Raw genomic sequence first — 25999 nt, 5'->3', positions numbered from 1 at the left:
TTGGTAGAATTCCCCTTGGGAAGCCGTCTGGCCCTGGGCTCTTGTTTGCTGGGAGATTTTTGATGACAGCTTCAATCTCCTTAATGGTTATGGGTCTGTTCAGGTTTTCTATTTCTTCCTGGTTCAGTTTTGGTAGTTTATATGTCTCTAGGAATGCACCTATTTCTTCCAGATTGTCAAATTTGCTGGTGTATGGTTTCTTGTAATATGTTCCTATAATTGTTTGTATTTCTTGGTGTTGGTTGTGATTTCTCTTTTTTCATTCATGATTTTATTAATTTAGGTCCTTTCTCTTTTCTTTTTGATAAGTCTGGCTGAGGTTTATCAATTTTATTCATTCTTTCAATGAACCAGCTCCTAGTTTAGTTGATTTGTTCTACTGTTCTTTTGGTTTCTATTTCATTGATTTCTGCTCTGATCTTTATTATTTCTCTTCTCCTGCTGGGTTTAGGCTTTCTTTGTTGTTCTTTCTCCAGCTCCATTAGGTGTGGGGTTAGTTGTGTACTTGAGACCCTTTCTTGTTTCTTGAAAAAGACTTGTATTGTTATATACTTTCCTCTCAGGACTGCCTTTTCTGTGTCCCAAAGATTTTGAACAGTTGTGTTTTCATTTTCATTTATTTCCATGAATTTTAAAAAAATTCTTCTTTAATTTCCTGGTTGACACATTCATTCTTTTTTTTTTTTTCAGCATAACAGTATTCATTGGACTGGTCATGTGGACCCAGTGCTCCATGCAATCTGTGCCCTCTCTAATACCCACCACCTGGTTCCCCCAACCTCCCACCCCCCACTGCTTCAAACCCCTCAGATTGTTTTTCAGAGTCCATAGTCTCTCATGGTTCACCTCCCCTTCCAATTTCCCCCAACTCCCTTCTCTTCTCTAACTCCCCTTGTCCTCCATGCTATTTGTTATGCTCCACAAATAAGTGAAACCATATGATAATTGACTCTCTCTGCTTGACTTATTTCACTCAGCATAATCTCTTCCAGTCCCGTCCATGTTGCTACAAAAGTTGGGTATTCATCCTTTCTGATGGAGGCATAATACTCCATAGTGTATATGGACCACATCTTCCTTATCCATTCGTCCGTTGAAGGGCATCTTGGTTCTTTCCACAGTTTGGCGACCATGGCCATTGCTTCTATAAACATTGGGGTACAGATGGCCCTTCTTTTCACTACATCTGTATCTTTGGGGTAAATACCCAGTAGTGCAATTGCACGGTCATAGGGAAGCTCTATTTTTAATTTCTTGAGGAATCTCCACACTGTTCTCCAAAGTGGCTACACCAACTTGCATTCCCACCAACAGTGTAAGAGGGTTCCCCTTTCTCCACATCCCCTCCAACACATGTTGTTTCCTGTCTTGCTAATTTTGGCCATTCTAAATGGTATAAGGTGATATCTCAATGTGGTTTTAATTTGAATCTCCCTGATGGCTAGTGATGATGAACATTTTTTCATGTGTCTGATAGCCATTTGTATGTCTTCATTGGAGAAGTGTCTATTCATATCTTCTGCCCATTTTTTGATATGATTATCTGTTTTGTGTGTGTTGAGTTTGAGGAGTTCTTTATAGACAGACACATTCATTCTTTAGTAGGATGCTCTTTAGCCTCCATGTATTTGAGTTCTTTCCAACTTTCCTCTTGTGGTTGAGTTCTGGTTTCAAAGCATCATGGTCTGACAATATGCAGGGAATGGTCCCAAACTTTTGATACCAGTTGAGACCTGATTTGCAACCCAGGATGTGATCTATTCTGGAGAATGTTGCATGTGCACTGGAGAAGAATGTGTATTCTGTTGCTTTGGGATGGAATGTTCTGAATTATCTGTGATGTCCATCTGGTCCAATGTGTCATTTCAAGCCTTTATTTCCTTGTTGATCTTTTGCTTAGGTGATCTGTCCATTTCAGTGAGGGGGGGGGTGTTAAAGTCCCCTACTATTATTGTATATTGCCAATGTGTTTCCTTGATTTTGTTATTAATTGGTTTATATAATTGGCTGCTCCCATGTTAGGGACATAGATATTTTAAATTGTTAGATCTTTTTGTTGGACACACCCTTTAAGTATGATATAGTGTCCTTCCTCATCTCTTATTACAGTCTTTGGCTTAAAATCTAATTTGTCTGATATAAGGATTGCCACCCCAGCTTTCTTTTGATGTCCATTAGCATGGTAAATTGTTTTTCACCTCCTCCCTTTAAATCTGGAGGTGTCTTTGAGTCTCAAATGAGTTTCTTGCAGACAGTATATTGATGGGTCTTGGTTTTTTATCCATTCTGATACCCCATATCTTTTGATTGGGGCCTTTAGCCCATATTCATTTAGGGTAACTATTGAAAGATATTAATTTAGTGCCATTGTGTTGTCGGTAAAGTGATTGTTACTATATATTGTCTCTGTTCCTTTTTGGTCTGTTACTTTAATCTCTCTCTTTGCTTAGAGGACCCCTTTCAATATTTCCAGCAGAGCTGGTTTGGTGTTTGCAAATTCTTTTAGTTTTTGTTTGTTCTGGAAGCTTATTTCTCCTTCTATTTTCAATGACAGCCTAACTGGATATAGTATTCTTGGTTGCATATTTTTCTTGTTTGGTGGTCTGAATATATCATGCCAGTCCTTTCTGGCCTGCCAGGTCTCTGTGGATAGGTCTTCTGCCAATATAATATTTCTACCATTGTATGTTACAGACCTCTTGTCCCAAGCTGCTTTCAGGATTTTCTCTTTGTCACTGAGACTTGTAAGTTTTACTATTAGATGATAGGGTATTGACCTATATTTATTGATTTTGAGGGGAGTTCTCTGTGCCTCCTAGATTTTGATGATTGTTTCCTTCTCCAAATTAGGCAAATTCTTTGCTATAATTTGTTCCAATATACCTTCTGCCCCTCCATCTCTTTCTTCTTGTTTTCAGATCCCAATTATTCTACTATTGTTTCATTTTATGATATCACTTATCTCTCAAATTCTCCCCTCATGGTCCAGTAGTTGTTTATCTCTCTTTTTCTTCAGCTTCTTTATTCTCCATCATTTGGTCTTCTATATCACTAATTCTCTCTTCTGCCTCATTTATCCTAACAGTAAGAACTCCATTTTTTATAGCACCTCATTAATAGCTTTTTTAATTTCAATTTGTTTAGATTTTAGTTCTTTTATTTCTCCAGAAAGGGATTTTATTTCTCCAGAAAGGGATTTTATTTCTCCAGAAAGGGATTCTCTCATTTCTTCCATGCTTTTTTCAAGCCCAGCTAGCTCCTTGATAAACATCATTCTAAACTCTAGTTCTGACATCTTACTAATGTCTTATTGATTAGGTCCCTAGCCATGGGTATTTCCTCTTATTCTTTTTCTTGGGGTGAGTTTTTCCACCTTGTCATTTTATCCAGATGAGAATAGATCAATGAGAGAACAAAATACAAAAAGGGTATCAATGACCCCAGAAAAATATACACTAACCAAATTGGAAGAGATCCAAAACTGGGGGGAGAAGAAAGGAGAAAGAGAGAGAGAGAGAAGAAGAAGAAAAAGAAAAAATATATATATATATATGTGGTGAATAGAACAGAGCCACACACTTGATTGATTTTGGGAGTATTTTGGTCTGTTAGAAGAAGCTGTCTCCCAAAATTTCAAAGAAATAAAAACCTATATGTATAGAAATAATAAGGTTAAATACAATGAAGGGATAGAATGTGACTATAACAATGAAAATTAAAACATAATTCTTAAAAAGGTATTGAAAAACAATCTGATGGTTTTGAAGGGGCGGGGGTGGAAGGTTGGGGGAACCAGGTGGTGGGTATTAGAGAGGGCACAGATTGCATGGAGCACTTGGTGTGGTGCAAAAACAATGAATACTGTTACGCTGAAAAGAAATTTTTAAAAAGGTATTGATAAGAGAAAATAGTTTTAAAAAGTTAAAATAGGAAAGGAAAAATTTTTTTAAAATAGAATAAGAAAAAATAAAATAAAAAAAATTAACTTTGAAAGACTAAAGAATCATGGGGGAAAAGCCGTGAATTCTATGTGCTGTATTCCCCTAGCTCTGGAGTTCTGCAGTTCTCATTGATTAGTGAACTTGGTCTTGGCTGGATGTTCTTGCTGATTTTGTGGGAGAGGGGCCTCTTGTAGTGATTCTCAAATGTCTTTGCCTGAGGCAGAATCACACCACCCTTGCCACGGGCCTGGCTAAGTAATCTGCTCAGGTTTGCTCTCTCTGGAGCTTTTGTTCCCTGAATGCTTTCCATAGAGCTCTGGATGAGGGGAATGAAAATGGCGGCCTCCCAATCTCTGGCCCCATAGGAGCCAAGAACTAGTGGTCCCACTCCTCAGTGCACCCTTGGAGAAAAGCACCCAATCTCTCCCGTCTCCCTGGCCTCTGGCTGTGCTCTGAGCTCACCTGGCCTGTGACCAAACATTTCTATCTCTGGCACACAGCTCCGTTTAGAGTCTCCAAACCCAGATTCCTGCCACACACTCCCACGCTGCTCCTCCCAGAGGAGGAAGGTGAGTCTCCCCAGATCTTCCACTTGTGGGGTCCCTGCTCAAAAAGCAGCAGCCTGACTGTGCCTCAGATCATGGTTTAAGGTAACCCCTGAGAGCCCACTGCTTGGCTCCATCTCTGCAACCGGCTTTCCTGCTCTGATACCTGGGAGCTCTGCTGCCCTCAGGAACCCCCAGTCTTTCTGCAATGCTGCGAGTCCTGAGACCCCTGTGAGGGCTCCACCCCCACTTAACCTCTGGAGCAAAAACCCTCCACAGAACAGGCTTCTAAAGTTCTGATTCATGCTCCACAGCTCCACCACTTGCCAGGAGCTGGCCCTTTCCCCCCGAGGTCTGTCTTCCCATGTGTTGCCTCAGATTCACTTCTCTGCATGTCCTACCTTCCAGAAAGTGGTCGCTTTTCTGTTCCTGGAATTGCTGCTCTTCTCTTCGATCTCCTGTTGAGTTTGTACCATTGGAATGGTTTGATAGCTATCTAGATGAACTCCTGGGACCCAAGGAAATTTAGGTCTGCTCTTCCTCTGCCATCTTGCTCCTTCCCCTGGAACACAAGCAATTCTGACTTCACTCCCACACCCTAATGTGCTAACACACCTTTTAAGGTAAAAAAAAAAAAAGAAAAAGAAAAAAAAAAACCTTATTATTTTTATATCAGTACATTTTATTGGGAGATTAAACAAAACCCTACCAACACTGATTCCCTTTAGAAGGCAGGATTGGTGGACAGGGCAGGGGAGGGCAATACTTAACACTTCTGATTCCATACCTTTCAGGAATTCTTAAATTTTTAAAATTATTTTAAAGGGAAAAAAATATTTGAGGGTGTGGAAAGAGGAGCGAGTACAGGAAACAATGTCAGAAAGTATCCAAATTTACCCGTTTGCTCCATGATCTGAGACAAGTCACATCCTCTCTCCATGTGTTGATTTTTTTTTAATCTATAAAATGGGAAATGCCAGTCTGACAGAATGGCTTACAGAGAGAGTGCAATGACAGCAGGCAATATCTTTCTGGAGTGTAACTCACCATTTGCTATCTGTATTGTCCACATGGACACACAGGTACAGGGCTGCCACTGAGGCAGAAGATGAAACTCCATTGCCCCCAAGCCCACCTCCCCCACCTCTGCCCTTTCTGCCCCAGAAAGTCCATGCCAAGCCCAGGTGGGAATGGCCCTGTAAGTCTACCCAAGGGTCCTCATTACTGCAGGATAGAGTAAACTGGGTCTTCCCTGGCTGCAAGGAATGGGTTGTAGCCAACTGTTCCAACAGTTTATTATCCAAGGTCGACCTCTGGGTGCCGGAGCCTGTTGGCTGGTCCAGCATTGGAACATACTAGGTGCTCACTGAATGCATGCATGAATGAATGAATGTATAAATGAATGATCAAATGTGAGTAGGAGAAGGAAATTCAGCCCTCACTCAATTCAATTTCCTTAATCTATGAAATGGGAATTAGGCTAAGATCTTCTTCAACCTAAAAGTCAATGCAAGTAATACAAGTAAAACAAAGCTGATCAGCTCCCGAATGGGAGGGAAGGTCTTCTCGGTGCTGAGGGCAGTGCTAGTGGTCGTCAATCAGAGGCAATTTTGTCTCTGCTGGTGGGACATTTGGCAATGTCTGAAATCACTCATGATTTTCCCAGGGGGTGGTAGCACGGTGTGGGGGAGGCATGTTGCTCCTGGCACCAAATGGCTGGAGGCCAGGGATGCTGTTCTATGCATGTCCTACAGTGCACAGCGTAGCCCCTTGTCCCCCAACAAAGAAAGACGCAGAAGGCACAGGACTAACCAATGTTCTTGGGGGCAATCCAGATGATCCTAGTTTTGTTTCTGACTGCACTTGATGTGTTCTGGTGTGATTTTTCAAGCCTCAAACAGCCTGGTCTCCTTCTTGCTACCAACATGCCATGTGACCCGTGGCAGCCCATTCCCCTTCTCTGAACCTCAAATCCACTTTCTGGGCAGTTTGTAACCACAAATCTTGAAGATGTGATATTTCATTATTGACTTTGTCCCTGTTGGGCAATTTCTTCTTGAGGAGTGCAAAGGCAGGAGAAACCACCAACTGAATGGAGCGTTATTAATGAGGATTAGACTAGGAAGCAACAGTTTCGTAGTCCCCTTTACCAAAAAAAAATACACCCACTGTAGCGCCGGCCAGGCCCGCCTCCTAAAAGTCCCCCCCGTGAACAGTTCGATGAGGGAAAAATTATTGTCATCCCTACTGGAAGACCCAAAGGGGTTCCATGACTCAGTGAATGAGGTACTTCTGTGATATCAAATGTGTCTATGTGTTCTTTTGGCCTTTCCATCACTAGGTACTAAAGGCAACAGTTAAACCCAGCTCGTTCTGTAATTTTTTTTTTCACTTAAGGCAGTATTAAATATTTATTATACACATTTTGGAAAACACCAAAAAGTAGAAGGAAGAAAACCCATGCCATCCAGAGGATGTTGGAGCCATTCCTAGAATAATGTTGTAGGGGTGCCTGTGTGGGAGGGTTGAGCATTCAGCTCAGGTCATGATCTCAGGGACATGAGATCCCGGGCCCCGAGCTAGGCATGGAGCCTGGTAAAGATACTCTCTCTAGGGGCACCTGGGTGGCTCAGTGAGTTAAACGCCTGCCTTCTGTTCAGGTCATAATATCAGGATCCTGGGATTGAGTCCCGCATCAGGCTCCCTGCTTGATGGGGAGTCTGCTTCTCCCTCTCTCCCTGCCCCTCCCGAACCCTTGTGCTCTTTCTCTCTCTCTTTCTCAAATAGGTTTAAAAAAAAAAGATTCTCTCTCCCTCTCCTTCTGCCCCCCTTAAATATATATATGGTAACAACATTACAGATAGTGACTCCATATCGTGATGAGCACCGAGGAAAGTATAGACTTGTTAGATCAGTATGTGGTACATCTGAAACAAAGAGAACAGTGGATGTTAGTTTAAAAAACTTTCAAATTAACTTCAAAAATTAAAAGAAATGAAGTCTGATATAGCTTACAGTAAAACAAAGCCCACCAAAACACCAGCTCTGCATCGCAATTTGTTTTAGGTGGTTGGTCCGGTCGTTTTCATACACACCATAGAATTTTATGTCTTGCTCTTCTCACTGCACATTATAGCAGAAGCACTCCCCAGCTGTGGCTTCCTGGGCTTCCCACTCCATCCCTGTGTGCCCGAGTGGGGAAGGGCTGTCATCAGTCACTCTGGAGCAGAGCGGCTCCAATTCAAATCCACAGTTTCAGAGCGCATGGTGCATTTTCGACTCTAATGGGATGCTTCCCAGTCTACTCTCCCCATCTCTCCCATCAAAGTGAGAGAGGGAAAAAGGGAAAGGTGCTTCCTCCTCATCTTCGATGGGAGAACAAATGCTCAGTTGTCTTCATCATGTGGTCTGGAAAAGGGAGAGCAGCCTCTCTCTGTATTTAATTAAAGCCCTATCTCTTCCGTTGGATATCCGTGTTTGGTTATCGGTGTATATCTGTCTTCTGGAAGTGCCTAGAGCATTGACTTTCTTGTCCTGAGTAGCAACCAGCAGAGAATTGTCACTCATTAATTGATGGGCAACACTGGGGCATTGAATGCACATGATAAAGGCAGAATCACCCATATGTGACTAGGATGACTGAACCTTGTAAGTTCTCTGAGAAAGAAGAGTTCGTTTAATACAGTGGTCATTGAGCCCCTGGGAAAAGCCAGCCTAGTAGAGCAAGTGATTAGGTCTCTGGGTCTCGAAGGCCCTGGAATCCCACTCTGACTCATTCCGGCTGGGATCTGGTTTTGCGCGGCACTCCCCTGGCCAGGATCCCAGCTGAGAACGAGGCCTCCAGCGGCGAACACTGCAGACCACAGACAGACTCTCTTCTGTCTTGAACATGGCCTTGAGTTTGGACCCAGCCACCAAGATCCCACGGGTGAACCCTGAGGAGGAGGCAACATGGGGGCAGGGAGGGAAATTTACCTCGTGGATCTGCAACTCCCCTTGACAGTTAGGTCTTCAGTGGGAAAGAGCTGACTCAGTCCAGCCAGATCTACTTCCTATAAGGCTGAATTGCCGCTATGGTTAACACCTGTTGTACCGTGGGGAACCCAGAGCTGGGCACAGGGGCTGTGGGGAGGAGGCTGATCATGGACTCCTTTCTCTTGCATTCCCTCCTTCTCTTGTGGGCTGCGCTAGATCTAGACAGGCTGGGGTGGCCAGGGGAGGTCACAGGCCTTGAAAGTGTCAATACCTGTGGCCCAGACCTACACCTGGGTTCCTGCCGCCTGCAACTTACAACAACTTGAAGGCAAAACCAACAAGGAGTAGAAAGGCAAGATCACAGGTTCCAGAAGGAGCTCTTCTGATCAGTCTGGTGATAAGAGTCACCCAAGGGGCTTTAACAGCCCCCCACTTTCAAGCTCTACCCCTGGAGATTCAGATGTCAGGGGTCTGACAGGGGAGAGTGACAAATGTGTATTTTAACAAGGAATCCAGCTCAGGTCATGAGGGGTGAAGGGTATCATTTGGGAGATTCGAAAAACACTATAGCCGACCCAGCAGGGAAGCGAAACAATGGAGGTCTGAGGGGTGGTTTTGGAGGGGCCACTGCTTCCTTCTGAGAAGGAGAGGCTGTCAGTGATAACAGTACCTCATGAATCTTAACAGAGCTGCTAGCATGGTCTTTGGCATCAGGAAAATGGAGGTTGGAAACCCAGCTTTGCGGGTTTGTGTGACCTTGGAAGTTAACTTAGTGTCCCACAGCCTCACTTTGCTCATCTGTATAATAGGAATAATTTTTCCCTTGAGAAACAATAAAATTAGGTAATGGGTTTAAAAAAAAAAAAAAGCATTTAACAGATGCCTGATACATACCCAGCACTCAGTAAAGCAATCAAAAATAAAACGTCATAAATATCGCTATTATTATGGCCAAGGGCACGCTGATGTGCCTTATGTCCTTTGTCATCGCTCCTTCCCCTCCCTCACTTGTAATCAAGGGGACATTTTTGTAAAAGGACTGGCAGAAGCTAATACAGCCACCGGACCCAACAAAACTCACAAGCCAGTGTCAGGATCGAACCATTCACTCTGCCCTCTCTAGCAAGATTAACAAAGGGCTTGAAGAATAATTGTCAATTACCTGATCACGCCCCAGATCAACACAGTCCAAGCTGGAAGACCTGAGTAGAGTGACCTAGTCTGGCTGCCCAGCTGACCCAGACAGAGAAGATGGAGAGAGAGAACATGAAACCCACACGGTTATGCTAAGGAGCAGTGGTCAAGGTTGGAGCACCATCCGGGTCCCCCAACCCCAGGGGCATCCAAGCTTTGTGCACTGAATCACAGCCGGTGCTCGGGAGCCACGTGTCCTGACCGCTCACCCTCCTTCCTCTCTTTTGGCCCCTTCCCTTTTTTCTCACTGCGCGGTCTACAGAGATGGTCAACGTCAATCATTTAACAAAAGAGGCAGTGCTCACAAAAAGCACAGCTCTTGAGCAGACCCATGTCTGATCTAATTCTATGAGGTAGATGGGGTGGCTCTGTTACGCACAAGAGGCTTCACGGATTTGCCCAGTCTGATGCAGCTGGGGGACTGTGGAAGGTAGGATTCGAATCCGGATCCAATTCTAAAGCCTCAATGCTTCCCACCTTGGACCAGGAAACCTGCTTGGCCCCTGAATGCCCTTGATCTGCCCTCGGGTCATGCATGTGCCCTGTCTTCCCCCAGACGGGTTCCTGCCCTGGCGCGACTGGGAGCCCGGAATGCGCACCGGCTGGTGATCAATGGGACACAACAGGAGCATTTGTCGAAGCCAGTTGCAAACTGTTGCAGTCTATATAGATTAAGCCACTGCCGCCGACTCCATGAAAGTAAATGAGCCTTTCCGACAGCGGCAGAAATAAATTTAAATGACAGTGCTGAAGGGCCCAGAGACTGCGGCTGAGTGAGTGTCTGTCTGCAGAAAATCGACAAGGACAGCTATCAGTCCCAGGGCTTCTATCCCAGGATGAAATTCCTCTCTATCTCAAGATCATCACTGGGGATGCTCTGACCACTCTGGCTTCCCACGGAAGGGTGCGGATACAATGACAATAGTAAAGACAGTGACAGCAGCTGGCGCGTGCTGGGCACTCACTGTGAGTGAGGCACCTACCTATAGGTACAGGTATGCTTTACCCACGTCAACCCATTGCACCCAGGAAACAGGGGAAACTGAGGCTCAGGAAGGTCAAAGCCACATGCCAGCTTGCAACTGATGGAAGTGGGTCTCAAGTAAATGTAGGCGATCTCGGGCATGATTCTGCCAAACAGTTGCCAGGGCCAGCCCTTGTTTAAATTTACTAGGTGGTTTTACATTCAAGGCAAAAATAAATCACACTTAGCAGGATATAGACTGCCCACCAAGGCCTGGCCCGACAACCACCCTGACTCACCGGCTTTCTCTCCAGTCACCCTCCATCTGCTTCCCCTCATATTCCTCTATTGTGCTCTCCTTCTTGCTCCACACTCTTCCTGTAGCCCTCTGTTCTGAACCTATCTCGTGATTCTGAATTTTCAAATCTTTCTGGGTCTCCCACAAGGTTAAGTTTAATTATTTATTTATTTATTTATTTATTTATTTTTAAAGATTTTTTATTTATTTGACAGACGGAAATCACAAGTAGGCAGAGAGAGAGGAGGAAGCAGGCTCCCCGCTGAGCAGAGAGTCCGATGCGGGGCTCAATCCCAGGACCCTGGGATCATGACCCGAGCCGAAGGCAGAGGCCTTAACCCACTGAGCCACCCAGGCGCCCCAAGTTTAATTATTTAGAAAAAAGAAAAAAGAAAGAGAAAGAAAGAAAAGAAAAAGTGCCTCCCCCTCAACCCCAGGACAATATAGCCCTGAGCCAGGGCTCACAGCTTGGAAAGGAGTGTGGGCTTGTTACAAGCCCCACTCGTCCCTTGGGTGATGTGCTTATGTAGTGAACAACCTGCCCAACTGTACATGGTGGTCCTGCCCCACAGACTGAGTTAGAGGACTATTCTCTCTGCCTTGTTAGCATGCTGAGCTTCTCTCTTTCTAAGCATCTATCATACCAAATATGATTATTTCTCCTTTCCTATTACCCCTTTCAGTACATAAACAACTGGCACATGAGACTCTTGTGCCCTTGGTTTCTGTAACCCTAATGCTTAGCTGGGGCCTGGCAGGGTCAACAGTAAGTCTGTATGGTCAGCAAAAGGAAGAAAGGAAGGGAGCACGAGACAGAAAGAAAAGGAGAGGGAGGAAAGGTCAGGAGAGAGGGAAGGAGGCAGTTCCCATATCTGTCCTGGCATCTTGCAAGTTTTCTGCCCCACCCTAGGCCCCCAGGTCAGGAGGTGGAGGACCTAACCCCCACCCTCAGCCCCAAGCTAACAGGTGTCTTTCCTCCTCTTCCATAGATGCATCCCAGGAAGCAGACATTGGCCCTTCGGGTGCTTCCCTTCTACCCTCCAGAGCTCTGGGGAGCAGCAGTCTGAACAAAGAGAGCCTTGAAGAGAGAGTGACTATGGCCCCTATGAATCCAGTGCAGTCAGGGGAAGATCTTCGAAAGCCAGGGCTGGAAGGGGAAGCCCCCTCGGCCGCCCTCTCCACGCGGCTGCCGGAGGAGACCGCCACCAAGCGCACCCTCCCCTCCGGGAAGAAGCTGCCTTCACTCAAGCAGGTGAACTCAGCCAGGAAACAGCTGCGGCCCAAAGTCACCTCCACGGCAGCGGTTCAGAGGACAGTGTCCTCCCCTGCCTCCTTGGGCCTGGGCCTCCTCTCCTCCTCTGCCACTGAGAAGCCCCGCCCCCCGGGAGACTCTGAGCCCGCTGCCTCCGAGGAGCCCCTCTGGCTGGACCAGAAAGCAGGTGCGGTCCCCACGACGCCCGCACCCCTGCAGATCTCCCCCTTCACCTCGCAGTCCTATGTGGCCCACACGCTCCCCCAGAGGCCAGACCCTGGGGAGTCTGCGGCACCTGATGATGCCCCCGAGGCTCCCCCTGAAGATGCCAGTCCCATAACCTTGATGGACAAAGGTGAGAACGAACTGACCGGGTCAGCCTCAGAGGAGAGCCAGGAGACCACGACATCCACCATCATCACCACCACGGTCATCACAACTGAGCAGGCCCCTGGTAAGCAGCCCCCAGACCCTCAAGCCCTCCTGCTGCAACCACAAGGCACCCACTCTGTGCAGGCTGTGGCGGAAGGGGAGCCAGGGAGACCCATGTCCCACCATCACTTTCCGCCTGTTGAGCATTGACTTGAGCTTAACCTCATGGCTCAGAATTACTATCCCCATTTTAAAGATGAGACAACTGAGACTCAGAGACATCAAGCAGTTTGCCCAAGGCCACACAGCTAAAGAGTGGGATTCAAACCTTTTTCAGCTTGGAATAGAATCCTTTAACCTGCTGAAGACCCTTGACTTTTCAGTCTTTTTTTTTTTTAAGATTTATTTATTTATTGAGGGAGAGCACATGTGAGGGGAGGGACAGAGAGAGAGACAGAATCTTAAGCTGATTCCTCACTGACAGTGGAGACTGATGTGGGTCTTGATCTCAGGACTCCAAGACCACCACTGAAGCCAAAACCAAGAGTCTGACACCCAACCAACCACTGTGCTAGCAGGTGCCCCTCAGAGTGCTTTTACTTTGACTGTTGCATTTATTTCTCCAGACTTGATAAAATGCACGTCTGTGTCCCAGTCTTCTATCTTCTTTTCTGTTTTCAAACAGAGAAGACAGACATCAACAGTCGATCATAGGTAGATTTGGGACAAGTGCATTATGGCCTCTCTTTAGAAAGTATAAGTTCTGGGTTTGAATCCTGCTCTCTGTGTGAGGTTGGCCCAGACACTACCCCTCTCTGAGCTTTGGTTTACATATCTCTAAAATGGGGATGAAATGTCAGGTCCTACAAGGGTGAATGGGGTCGGCCCTGTACAGTGGTTAGGATTGTGCCTAGTGGAATGAAGTAAGCAGTCAGCCTGTGTCAGCTACCACAGTTTTGATTATCATGTTGATTCTGGGGACTGAAGGAGAATTAGCAGCAGTGGGAGGGAGGGGGAAAGAAAAATGCTGGTGCCCCAGAAGCCCAGAGCCACCCTGCAGCCCATCTGAGACACGACATCTATCTGAGCTGTCCTCCGTGTCCTAATGAAAGTCCTTCCTCCAGCTCCCTGCAGTGTGAGCTTCTCCGATCCCGAAGGGTACATTGACTCCAGTGACTATCCACCATTGCCCCTCAGCGGCTTCCTGGAGTGTACGTACAACGTGACGGTCTACACTGGCTACGGTGTGGAGCTCCAGGTAATTGTAGAAAATCTCCTGGACTGTGCCTGCCTCTTCCAGCAGGAAGTCTCTGGAGGGTTGTCTGACTCAGGCTTACTGTTATTTTGGTTCCTTCTTTGCCTTAAGCGGGGCAATTTGAGCTGGGCTTTATTGAATGAATAGGAGTTCCCAATTCAATGCACAGCTGAAATAGGCATACATGGAGGAGGGGGAACTGTTAATAAATTGTGAGGTATTATACTCAGAAGGAAAGTCCTCTTATACCCTGTATCAAACACATTATATCCTGTATCAAAACTTTTGCCTGTAAGCTAAGAATGGAAAAGCAGAGTGGCATAGGGCTCAAACATCTGGATTTAAGTCCCAGCTCTACCAGTGAAAGCTGTGTGACTCTGGGCAAAGGATGTTACCTCTCTGAGCCTTGGTCTCTCCATCAGTAAAATAGAGATGATAATACTACTATTTTACAGATACTCAGGATGGTACGAATATGACAATGCACAGACCATTCATCCAGAGAGCCTAGCTCAGTGTATGTTACTAATTATCCTCATCCTAGTTCCTGGCCTTCCCCAATTGGCCCCCCAATTTTTAAAAAATGGAATAAGGAGGGGTGTCTGGGAGTGGGGAGCTGTCCAGTTCACTGCCCCACAGGAGAGGACAGGAAAAGAAAGCTGGTACCAAGTCATGGTGGCAGACCCTCCCAGGCTAAGGTTGGAGGTCTGGATGTATACCTTTTTCTAATGAACAATAAGGAACCATCAAAAATTTTTTAGCTGGGTTGGTTGTGACCTAACCAGAACTTTATTTTAGGGAAGTTTTTCAGACTTTCATGGAAAGAATAAAAATTAAGCCCCTCAGCACCAGGAGCTGTGGTCTTTGCAGTCCCCAGAGCTTAGCACAGTGTGTGGCACATAGTAGGTACTTCCTAAATGTTCATGGAATTAAAATGAGCTGGAGGAAAGTTGCAGTCCATCTGAATGTGGCACTCCGTGGTCCTTCTGCTTCCACTTGGTGTTGAACACTGCATGGAGCTCTTTACCAGGCATTTAATTCCTTCACTGAGTACTACTGGGTACCAATCATGGCTATTTACACTGGGGGATATGGGAGTGTGCAAACTAATGCAGTACCTCCCCTAAAGGAGTTCAGTGTCCTATGACTGAGACAGACATACTTAGAAGACATTAGAATGCCATTTGAAAAGGTGTTCAGTGGGTGCTTGTAGGGGATGTTGTAACATCCCAGTGGAGGCACGGGAAAGCCCTTTGGTAGTCAGGGAAGGTCTCACAGAGAAGAGCAATTTTAGTAGGGCTTTGGCGAATGAATAGGAGTTTATCAAAAAGAAAAAAAGAGTAAGATGTACGATCTGCAAGAGGAAGGGTTCATCGGTAAGGCCAGCCCTGCTTTGGTGAGAGGCAAAGGGGCCAGGATCCCAGGCCCCGCTAGGAGAGGCATAAAAATCCAAATTGGGCACTGGGATCTAACTAAATGTCCCCCCCCCAGCCACACTCCATTTGTTTAGTGTCTTTGTATACAACTGAAGTATCTCTCCTCTTTCTCCTCCAAACCTGGAAAGTGGACTTGGAAATCAAGTATGCAGTTCTTTGTGTAAGTTATGGGGTTAGAGCCGCTGTTTTACAGCACATGAGAGTGGCCCTGAGAATGCCCTAGAAATGAGCCCCCCACTCCCTCTTACCATTTCATGCAGAAAGGGGAAGAATGAATTCAATCTACATAAATATTTATTGAGCACCTGTTATGTGCCAAGCACTCTTCTGGGCACTGGGGACAAGGAACAAATTGGGGTGGGGGGGCAAAAACACCTTCATTCATGGAACTTGCATTCTGGTGGAATGCCTTATTCTGTCCTCCTGGAGTTTGGGCTTCAGGAACCAGCGGATCAAGCCCTTGCCCTCCCCCCTCCATCCCCAGGAGAACTTACCTCAGCTGCCAGCATGGAGGAGGCTCTCTCACAGGACTCATCCATGGATATTTACAGAGTTCTGCAGTACCTTTGCCCTACACCTTAGCTTCAGTCTGGTCCCTCTTGAGGGGAACCTAGATATTTCCAGGGCTCCAGATGTTTCCAAGGGGGCCTGTCTGTCCTCTTGACTTGGGGCTGACTGAGGCTGCTGTGTTGGCATTTTCTGGGGTCCTCTGGCAGCTGCACAGCCTGCAAGGGCCCTGTCTCAAGCACAACTCAGAGTTCCTCCCCATCTGGCCCTGTCTGTCTGCAGGTGAAGAGCGTGAACCTGTCTGACGGTGAGCTGCTCTCCATCCGCGGGGTGGACGGTCCTACCTTGACTGTCCTGGCCAACCAGACTCTCCTGGTAGAGGGACAGGTTATCCGAAGTCCCACCAACACCATCTCTGTCTACTTCCGGACCTTCCAGGATGATGTCCTTGGAACCTTCCAGCTGCACTATCAGGGTAACCTCACATCTAGGCTGATGGGGGCGGGGGGGGGGGTAGATGTTTGCCTCAGTTTCCCTCTGGAGCCAAGGATTCTCCAACTTTTTGTGCCAGGGATCCCTCCATCAGTTTGTTAAAACCTCTGGACCCCTTCTCAGAACCATGTTTTTGAAAGCGTAAAATAAAACCTTACACGATTAAGAAGGAAACTAGTCAGGTTGAATTACAGTTGTCAAAATATTATTTTAATCTGCAATGTCATAATCCACGTGCTTCTTTATTAACACATTAAATAATAATCTCCCCCGGCAGCTCTGGTAATTACTGTCATTTCAAAGTACTGAGGAACATAAGAAATATGTCAAGATATCTACCATGATATGAAAATATCTGTATTTCTTTTGGTGACGAAGTCACACGTTCTACAAATAGGTCATAGTCTGTTGCTTATCTACATGATTGAAGGAAATACCACCATTCAGTTAAAGGTAAATAGGAAACCAGCAAGCCACTTTTTCCCATTCAGATCCACAGCTCCTAAATTTCCTAAATGAATCCTCAGGAAAGTCCATGGATTTCTGGTAAAAAGCCTCAACTCCCAGGGGCCAACCCACAGGGGTCCGACTCTCTCTTTTCTTCTGCAATGTTTTTTTCTTTCCTTTTTGTCTGACTCTGAAGCTCCCCTCTTGCTTTCTGTTCATCTTGCTGTTCTCTCTCCCTTTCTTCCTTCCTCCTTGGTCCCCTCCCTCTTTTCTTGCCTCTTCATCCTTTCCTTCTCTCCCTCTCTTCTTTCCCTCCTTCCACTCTCCCTTCCCTCTGGCCGGCGCCCTCTCTCTCGCTCTCATCCCCTTTCTCTACCTCTGGAGACCTTCCCGTGACCTCAGGTTACTTCCCTGAACCACAAGCTCCTCTATGTCCTTGCCAGATACCTGCGCGGAGAGTGGAGTCTGCCCTCACACATCTGGATATTTGGGCACCCTCCACCTTGGCATCAAACTGAATGAACATCAGGAAAAACAGTTCCGTTGAAACTTTGCCCTAGGATGTTTCTGAAACAGGGGAATGAGTGTCTATGGGAGTACCCGCCTCATCACCACTTTCCAAGACCAAGACTCCCCCTGTTGTCTTGTCCATTACTGAATGGGGACAAAGAAATAGCTTGTAGAGCCCTTGGGTTGGATGTAATCCTCCCAGTGAGTTCTGGGATCATCAATACCTCATGCAGCGGGAGTGGTCAGACCATACAGCCAAAAGGAGCAGTTAGGAAGGTTTTCACATCCTCTTAGGAGAATCAAGGAGTTCAGCACGGTCCCCTAGAGCCTTCTACTGCCCCCAGCTAGATGTTGGACTAAGGAGGCTCTTTCTCGGTGTTTCCTGTTTAATCCTTACTGCCACTGGTGAGGCAGGGACAATTGTCGACTCCACTGGAAAGATGAGGAGAACCAAGTTCAGGGCACTCTGTCCCTTTCTCAAGGTCACACAGTCTCTAAGGGATGGAGGAAGAATGTAAACTCACATTGGTCTCCTCCACAGGCCAGGCCTGTGTGGGCCAGGATGGTTATTTTCAAGCTGTCCTATCCTTTGGCATTTCCTGAAGAGCTGCTTATTCGAGTTCTGGTCCAAGCTTGTGCGCATTTTTAACAAACACCGAAATTGTTTGTGCTGGTTGGACAAAACCCACCTGAGTCCTACGGTCCCTCCTTTCCCCAAGGAGAAGACAGCTCTGCATCCACATGGAGAGAGGCTTACAGGAGGTGTGGGAACTTATTCTTCACCCCAAACCTGTGATCTCTGGTTAGACAAGGTGGGGACCTTGGATCCCAGAAAAAGTGTCAATCTGACGGTCTCCTCACCCTATGATCAATGAGAGTTCCAAAAATACACACATACTGCCCCCACCCAGTGCTCTGGAGCCCCTAGGGGCCTTATCTTTTCTCCTCAGCACAAATTGGCTCCTGGAATGTGGGTCACGTTCTTCCTGTCCCGGCTCCTAAGGGATGACCATCTGCCTTTGCATTTTTCCCAGCCTTCATGCTGAGCTGCAATTTTCCTCGCCGGCCCAACTTCGGGGATGTCACGGTGATGGACCTGCACCCGGGTGGGGCGGCCCACTTCCACTGCCACCTGGGCTATGAGCTCCAGGGCGCCAAGACGCTGACTTGCATGAATGCCTCCAAGCCCCACTGGAGCAGCCAGGAGCCCATCTGTTCAGGTACGCTCCCCCCTCACCAGACCAGACATAGATAGTTCCCTCAGAGGCGAGACACCAACCCCCAGGGCATTAGACTGACCTTAGGGATAGGCGCCCAGCCCAGGGGAAGAGACTTCCCCCAAGATGGACAACTATGGCCATTGAAATCTCTAGTCTGTGGAAAAGCACACATCACCTAGAATTTACCATTAGCCACATTTAGCAGATCTGAAACTTCATGCAACCATCACCACTCTGTAGTTCTAGAACATCTCCATTGCTCCCTAAAGGAAACCTTGTATCCATTGGCACCTGCTCCCTAATTTCCCCTCCCCCATAACCCTTAACAACCAACAACATGCTTTCTGTGTCGATGGATGTTCCTCTTCTGGACATTTCATATAAAGGGGATCCTACAATACATGGTCTTTTCCAACTGGCTTCTTTCGCACAGGATCGTGTGTTTGAGGTTGACCCATGTCGTCACGTGGGTCAATACCTTGTTCCTTTTCATGGCCGAACCATATGTCTGTGTGTGACTCTGCCCTGTTTTATTGGTGTATTCATTGGTGGACGCTGGAGTTTTTCCCACTTCGGCAATGATGAATAACGCTGCTGCGAACATCTGTGTATCAGTTTTTGTGTGGACGTATGTTTTCTTTTCTCCTGGGTCCTATGGTAATTCTCTGGTTAACTTTTTAAGGAGTTGTCAAGCTATTTTCTGCAGAGGCTGCACCGTTTGTCTTTCACACCTACTGTGTGTGAGAGCTCCTCTTTCTCCACATCCTCGCCAGTACTTCTTATGTTACATGTTTTCTTTTTATGATTCTAGCCATCCTGGTGGGCAGGAAGCTTTCTCATTGTGGCTTTGATTTGCATTTCCCTGATGGCTAACAATGCTGAGTGGCTTCCCTGTGCCTCTCGGCCATTTGTAGATCTTCTTAGAGAGGTGTCTGTTCAAGTCCTTTGCCTGTTTGTTTGTTTTTTTTTAATTTTGTTATTTGTCTTTTTGTTGTTGTCCTTTACGTATTCTGGATATTAGATCCGTGTTAGGGATATGATTGGCAAATATTTTGTCCCTCCCTGTGGGTTGCTCTTTGACTTCTTTTTTTTAAAATTTACTTATTTATTTGAGAGAAAGAGAGAGCCGGGGGAGGGGCAGAAGGAGAGGGAGAAAGAGAATCCACAAGCAGACTCCCCACTGAATCTGGAGCCCGACCCCACTCAGGGCTTGATCCCAGGACCCTGAGATCATGCCCTGAGCTGAAACCAAGAGTCAGGTGCTTAGCCTACTGCACCACCCAGGTGCCCCACGTTTTTTCACTTCTTGCTATTGTGCTCTAATGCAGAAAAGCTTTTCATGCTGATAAAGTGTAACTTACTTTTTTCTTCTGTGGCTGTACTTTGGGTATGCCTGCTGCCACACTTTGAACCCAGTCCGTAGATACTGAGACACTGCCAGGGGTGCCGTAAATGTTCATGTAGCAATGCTGCATGATGACAACAATGCTGCATGATGACAACCATTACCTCCACATTACAGATGAGGAAACAGAGGCTCGGGGAGGTGAAGTCACTTGCCCAAAGTCAACAGATAGTAATTGAAATGAGTTCAGAGCCCTTCTCTTCTGAGCTGCTTTTCTCAAAGCATGGATGGTCTACAGACCAGCAAGATGACTACAGACAGATAGTTCTGGGCCCCCTACAGGACCAGCTGAATCAAAATCTCCATTTTAGCACACCCTTGTGTGATTTGCATGCACATTATAGATCAAGGGGCTCAGGGTTACCCTGTACTGTTAGGCATAGCCTTGATTATCCTCAGCTATCAAGAGAGAAAAACCATATTAGATTCTCAAAAGTTCCGGTGGTAGTCAGGAAAGCACAGGTCGCCTGTAATAACTGAGCACCTACTATGTTCCAGGGCCTGAGCCATGAAAAAGGAGAATACTGGGAATAATAATAAATTATTCCTTCCTTCCAGGCATTCAGAGTCAGGGGAATCTGAAAGCAAATGAGGCCTGATGACACATTCTGAGATTTGATTGTTGCAGTATTGTTTCCCCAAGGCCCTTTGGAATTTTTCTTCTTTGCTTTTTAACAAAAGGGAAATATCCAAACCATAGGGCAGTTGGGCTCTGTGCCTCTCCCACGTTAATTTTTATCTATGTGTGAAATCAGAGAGGAATTAAGCCTCAATTTGTGCTAAGAAAGATGGATGGGGAGCCACGGCTGGCAAATTGAAGCCAAACAGAGCCATCAGTTGGCTTAATAAGGCAAGGAAGGGGAGCAGAGAGGCAACAGATGAGCGGCAGCTTGGGGAGGACAGATGGCCGGTGCCCCCCACCAGGGTCTGTGCCCTCCGTCTCCTCAGATCCTGAGCCATAGGACAACAATACTGGCTATGTTTTGAGCACCTACTCTGTGCCAGGGACGGTGCCAGGTCCCCTGTGTGCATCATTTCACTGATTTCTCACCATAGCCCTATAAGCAGGGTGAAATCAGTATCACCTTTTGATAGTGAACTTGAGGTACAGAGTTTCCTTGACTTGTTCTAGATCCACAGAAGGTTGAGTGGCACAGGCGGGGTTTAAACCTCCACTTTAGGACAGGAAGGCAGTCGGGAAAGAGAGAGAGACAGACATACGCAGAGACCCAGACAGACGTGTGCACGTGCCTATACACACACCAAAAAGCCACACACCTCTGTCCATGGTGCTAAAAGACGTATAGGTGGTGGGGGTCTAGGTAGGGGCGTGGGGAAGGGGCTTCTAGGCAATGTCTTTGGTGTAAATCAGCACACTCCAGAGCATAGCAGAGAGCTATCTACCTTTTTGGCCACTGCAAGTCCTTATTGGTCATGCAGTCACCCAACAAACATTTAATGAGACCCAAGTGTCTCCTAAAAATAAGAAACAGATCTATCTCCCTCCAGTCCACAAATTATTTTTTAATATTTCTTTATTAGATTTTTTATGATAAAAGTAACATATATTCTGATAAAAAATCAAGAAATTCAAAATTGTAAAGATAGGAGCAAATTACTTTCATATTTATGGTCTCAATAGATTTTTGCAAATAGCTCATTGAAATAGGTAAGGTAGACAGACCATTTTGTAACTTGTTTTTTTTTCCCACTAAAAGTATATGAAGCATTATTCTATATTCCCAAGTATTCTTTAAGAACATGATTTTTAATAGCATGTGAATGGAGTGCATTTATTTTACCGAAGATCTGTGAGTCGATATGTGTGTGGCTTCTCGTTTTTCGCTTAGAAACACATCAGCAGTGAACACACTCATTCATAAATCCTGGTGAAAATATCCAATTCTTCCTTTTAGCATAAATTCCCAGAACTTTAATGACTAGGTCAGAGTTTGGGAACATACTTTCTAGATTTTTCTCCAAATTGCTCTCCTGAAAGGTCATAGCAATTTGCATTCTAACCAGTTATGAGTGAGACTGCCCATTTCCCACCACCTTTCCCATTGGCAAGTTATGGCTGCTTTTTACCTTGACCAATCAGATGGATGAAAATAGAAAGCCATCTACATATGCCTTTCTTTTGTTATGAGTGAGGCTGCATTTTTAGTGCTTACTAAATACTAAAAGTATATGTCTTCTTTTGTGGACTGCCTATTTACGTCCTTGATTACCATCTTATAGTAAAGAATCCAGGCACAGCCAGCACCATGGAAGAATCCTTAAATCACAGTTGTTCCTTAACATAGGACACACAAGGGGGTGGATCCAGGCATGGGATGAGGTCTCCTACCAAACAGGAAGAATCTTGTCCAAGACAAGAAGCCTTTTACCGTGTCTCCCTCTTCCCATCATGTTGCCTCCCACTAAGGGGTAGGGGTGAGGAAATCTCTCTCTCTCTCTCTCTGCTCTCCTTTCATGGTCATCCCCTCCTATTTTCTGCCCCCAGCCCCTTGTGGAGGGGCTGTACACAATGCCACCATTGGCCGGGTCCTCTCCCCAAGTTACCCAGGAAACACCAATGGGAGCCAGTTCTGCGTGTGGACAATTGAAGCTCCAGAGGGCCAGAAGCTACACCTGCACTTCGAGAGGCTGTCATTGCATGAGAAGGACAGGTAAGCCTCTGAGAGCTTACCCAGCAGCCTCCCTCCTTCCCAGAGTGTTGGAATGTGGTGAGGGATCTAGAGTCTTGAAATGGCTCATGGAGGTCGAGAAAGGAAAGGCTGGGGAGGTTGGCAAGGATATTAGACACCACCTTCGACCTCCTCCTTTTACAGGTAAGGAAACTTGGACATACAGAGGGAAAGCAACTTGCCCCAGGGCGTACATCAGGGTAGGGGAAGAGGCCTATTTCTCCTGCACATCCTTTTTTGCAGTTATCAAGGAGGGAGTACTCGCTGAGCACCTGCTCCGCACCCAGTCACACACTAAGCTCCATGGAGAACTGGAGAGAAGTAACAAGACATGGTTTCCAGTTTGATAGGAAATTGATGTGGAAACACTAGACTTGTACACAGGAAGGAACTAGGGAGAAGTTACAAGGCAATACTTAACCAAAAGCATGTCTGTAAACTCTAAATTATATGTATAGAATCCAGAATCTTAAAGCTTTCTTATTCTATGACTTTATCTAGAATATTCTTGAATGTTCTAGAAAAGTAAGACCTTAACCATTTAGACTTGTTGCCTTTGGTTGTGTTCCCTTGGAAATGGACATGGGGACAAGGATGTTAGGGAAAGTCACTCATTTGGCAGCTAAACCTGGGAAGCAGTAGTGGAGGCATGGGACAGTGGGCAGGGAAGGGAAAGGAGTAAACACAGTGTGTTTGTTAATGAGCAGGTGACTGTGGGGGCAGCTGGGGCTCTGTCTACTGGGGGCCTCTGGGAAACTGTATTAAACATGCCTCAGCATGATCCTTTTGGAGGCGCAAGGGAGCTGGTGTGACCCCCTTGCCCAGCCATCATTGAATGAGAGATGCTCCTGGATACACTATCTCCCCAGCACTGCCCACCACCCTTGGAGCTGGTTTTGCTGACTGGCAAGCCAGGCCCCTGTCATCCCAACCACAGTGGACACATGGCAAAATGGACAAACTGGTGCTTCAACATTTATGCATTTTAGTAATATTAGAAATTCATCTGGGCAGCATAAGATAAACCCTTTTTATTAGTCCCAGTAAACACACACACACACACACCTCACAGGATTAAAAATGCCTGTTTATGACTCCATAAAAGGAGTTTGTCTAATTTGTATACTATTTATCTCCCTAGTTTTACATAATTCCTTTAAAAATACCAAGACTAGCAAGGAGTCAAGTATCAAATGGTTTTAATAACAGTAAAAATGAATACCAATGTTTTGTGTAGCATATTTTCTTTTTCAGGGCACTTGATCCTGTCGTATTCTCAACCTGTAAGATAGGCGAGATGTTATAATCCTTCCTTTCATGGCTATGGAAACTGAGGCCCATGATGTGCTGAGACCTATGTATACCCAATTGGTGGAGAATTGGGAAGTAAAAATGAGGACTCTTGATTCCACACACAGGGCTTTTAGGATATTAGAATAAAAAACAGAGCCTATTAGGAGTCAAATGCTTAATAAACTTGACTCATATACCTACCCCTTCCTGGGCACATTATGCACATGGCCTCTAATTCCTACACTCTGATGTAGATGGGTGTGATTGTATCCATTTTACAAATGAAGAAACAGAGGCTCAGTGATGTGAAGTGTCCTTGTCCAAAGTGACACAGCTCAAAAGGTTATAGCTTTGGGATTCTGGTTGTCTGACTACCATTCTTTCAGCCTATTGATCTCTTTTCCTCAATTAGTAATAGTAATTAGTATACATTAATTAGTCTGGTTCATTATATCACACACATCATTTTTCCTGTGACTTCAGAATCCATCCATGAGTCTAGGACAAGCATTCTACAAAAGAGGAAACAGGTCGCATAAGGTGGAGCAGCTTGTCCAGACAAGTCAGGGGGTAAAGTTGGGATCTGTGTCTGGAAATGAGGCTCCAGAGGTGGCGTTCATTGCACATACCTCCTTTTGCCATGGTGTGTAGTTATCCTCCTGTCCACTTCCCACCCTGCTCCTCCCACCAGGATGTTGGTCTACAGTGGCCTGATCAACAAGTCTTCTCTTCTCTATGACTCCCTCCAAACTGAGAACGTCCCCTTTGAGGGTCTGCTGAGTGAGGGCAACAGCATCCGCATTGAGTTCACATCTGACCAGGCGCGAGCAGCCTCAGCCTTCAACATCCGGTTCGAGGGTAAGGGTCCCTGGGGTCCTCCACCATACTGGGTGATGGCATGGGCGAGGAGGAAGCATGACAGAGCTGGGCTGGGTCCTGGGAGCTAGAAATCTGACCTGCTAAGGGCAAGGGAGACCCAGTGGTCAGACTGACTCTTTGACTTCCAAAGTTAGACTCTGCAGGGTTGGGAGGGCAGGGGTTTATATTCCCATTTTAGAGATGAAAATATTGAGGTCCCAAAAAGCGAAGTGAATGGTCCAGAAGCCCTAAGCAGGTCAGCTGGAATTGAAACATGGGAGCTGGTGTCCATTTTCCTTGGAGTTTCCCTAAACACAGGAGGGGGTCCCATCTTCTGAGATCCAGCACTGTGAAGAACGCCTGCCTCATCTGCACTGCTCCCCCTCTTTTGTATCCCCACCCTAGCCTTTGAGAAAGGCCACTGTTATGAGCCTTACATTCAAAATGGGAATTTCACCACATCCGACCCGACCTACAACATCGGGACCATAGTGGAGTTCACGTGCGACCCTGGCCACTCTCTGGAGCAAGGTCCAGCCATTATTGAGTGCATCAATGTGCGGGACCCATACTGGAATGACACAGAGCCCTTGTGCAGAGGTGAGTGGCCCCACTGCCTTCTTTCCAAGGTGACGCAGGGACCTTCACTCCCTCAGATGAAAAGACCAAAGGTGCAGTCTAGAAGTATATGATAAATTTACATACCAATTTTAGCATTAGAACCCTTTCCAGGGCTCACTATCTTTGGGGTCAGATTTGCTGCTTGTCCTTGAGAAAAATTACAAAATTGATAAATTTTTAAAGGTGCCCTTTTCTCCAAGCACAGACCCCATAGTGCATAACTTAGTGAAAAGATCTCTGCATAGATTTCAGCTCCTCTATACCCCCTTGCTATGTACTTTTGTGCAGTGCACAACTCACCCAACCACACATGGCAGCCCTGAGTTTAATTAATAATGATAATGATATTAATAACAGGTGCCAAGGGCTGCATTTGCATTATCTGATTTAATCCTCACTATGACCCTGTGAGGCACATAGTATGGACCCCATGTACAGGTGAGAAACCTGAAGCTGTGAAGTGATATTCCTAAGAACAGACTGAGGGTAACTGGTACAGGTGGAAATGAAACTCAGGTCTCTCTGTTCTCAGAGACCTGTGTTCTGAGCCTCTCTGGATAACGTTGGCTGGACAGAACTCTCATCTCCATGGGATCCCACTGCCTTGCCCTGCCTTGTCTCCCTTCCCATATTCAAGGCCGCAGAGCCCCCATGAGCCTGGCTGCACTTGGAGCATGTGGTGCAATGAAGAGAGCCCTGGCTCCTGGCCGCTGCTGCCTGGATG

At 46.1% G+C, this 25999-nt stretch overlaps 1 protein-coding gene across 1 annotated transcript in view; it reads left to right on the top strand.

Moving 5' to 3' along the window:
- The window catches only part of LOC111160026 (seizure related 6 homolog like), a 180941-nt gene that overhangs the window by 103819 nt on the left and 51123 nt on the right, over nt 1-25999 (top strand). The window contains exons 2-8 of the mRNA XM_022522791.1: nt 11907-12623; nt 13666-13799; nt 16022-16214; nt 18223-18408; nt 22320-22485; nt 24488-24654; nt 25060-25254. Of these exons, the coding sequence (XP_022378499.1) occupies nt 11907-12623; nt 13666-13799; nt 16022-16214; nt 18223-18408; nt 22320-22485; nt 24488-24654; nt 25060-25254 (1758 nt within the window). The remainder of the gene's footprint in view (nt 1-11906; nt 12624-13665; nt 13800-16021; nt 16215-18222; nt 18409-22319; nt 22486-24487; nt 24655-25059; nt 25255-25999) is intronic.

The sequence above is a fragment of the Enhydra lutris genome, unplaced genomic scaffold, assembly GCF_002288905.1.
Source record: "Enhydra lutris kenyoni isolate GAN:26980312 unplaced genomic scaffold, ASM228890v2 scaffoldscaffold73, whole genome shotgun sequence".
In the NCBI taxonomy this organism is placed as follows: Eukaryota; Metazoa; Chordata; class Mammalia; order Carnivora; family Mustelidae; genus Enhydra; species Enhydra lutris.
The sequence above is the reverse complement of the archived record's forward strand: the minus strand, read 5'-3'. Positions and strand labels throughout refer to the sequence as shown.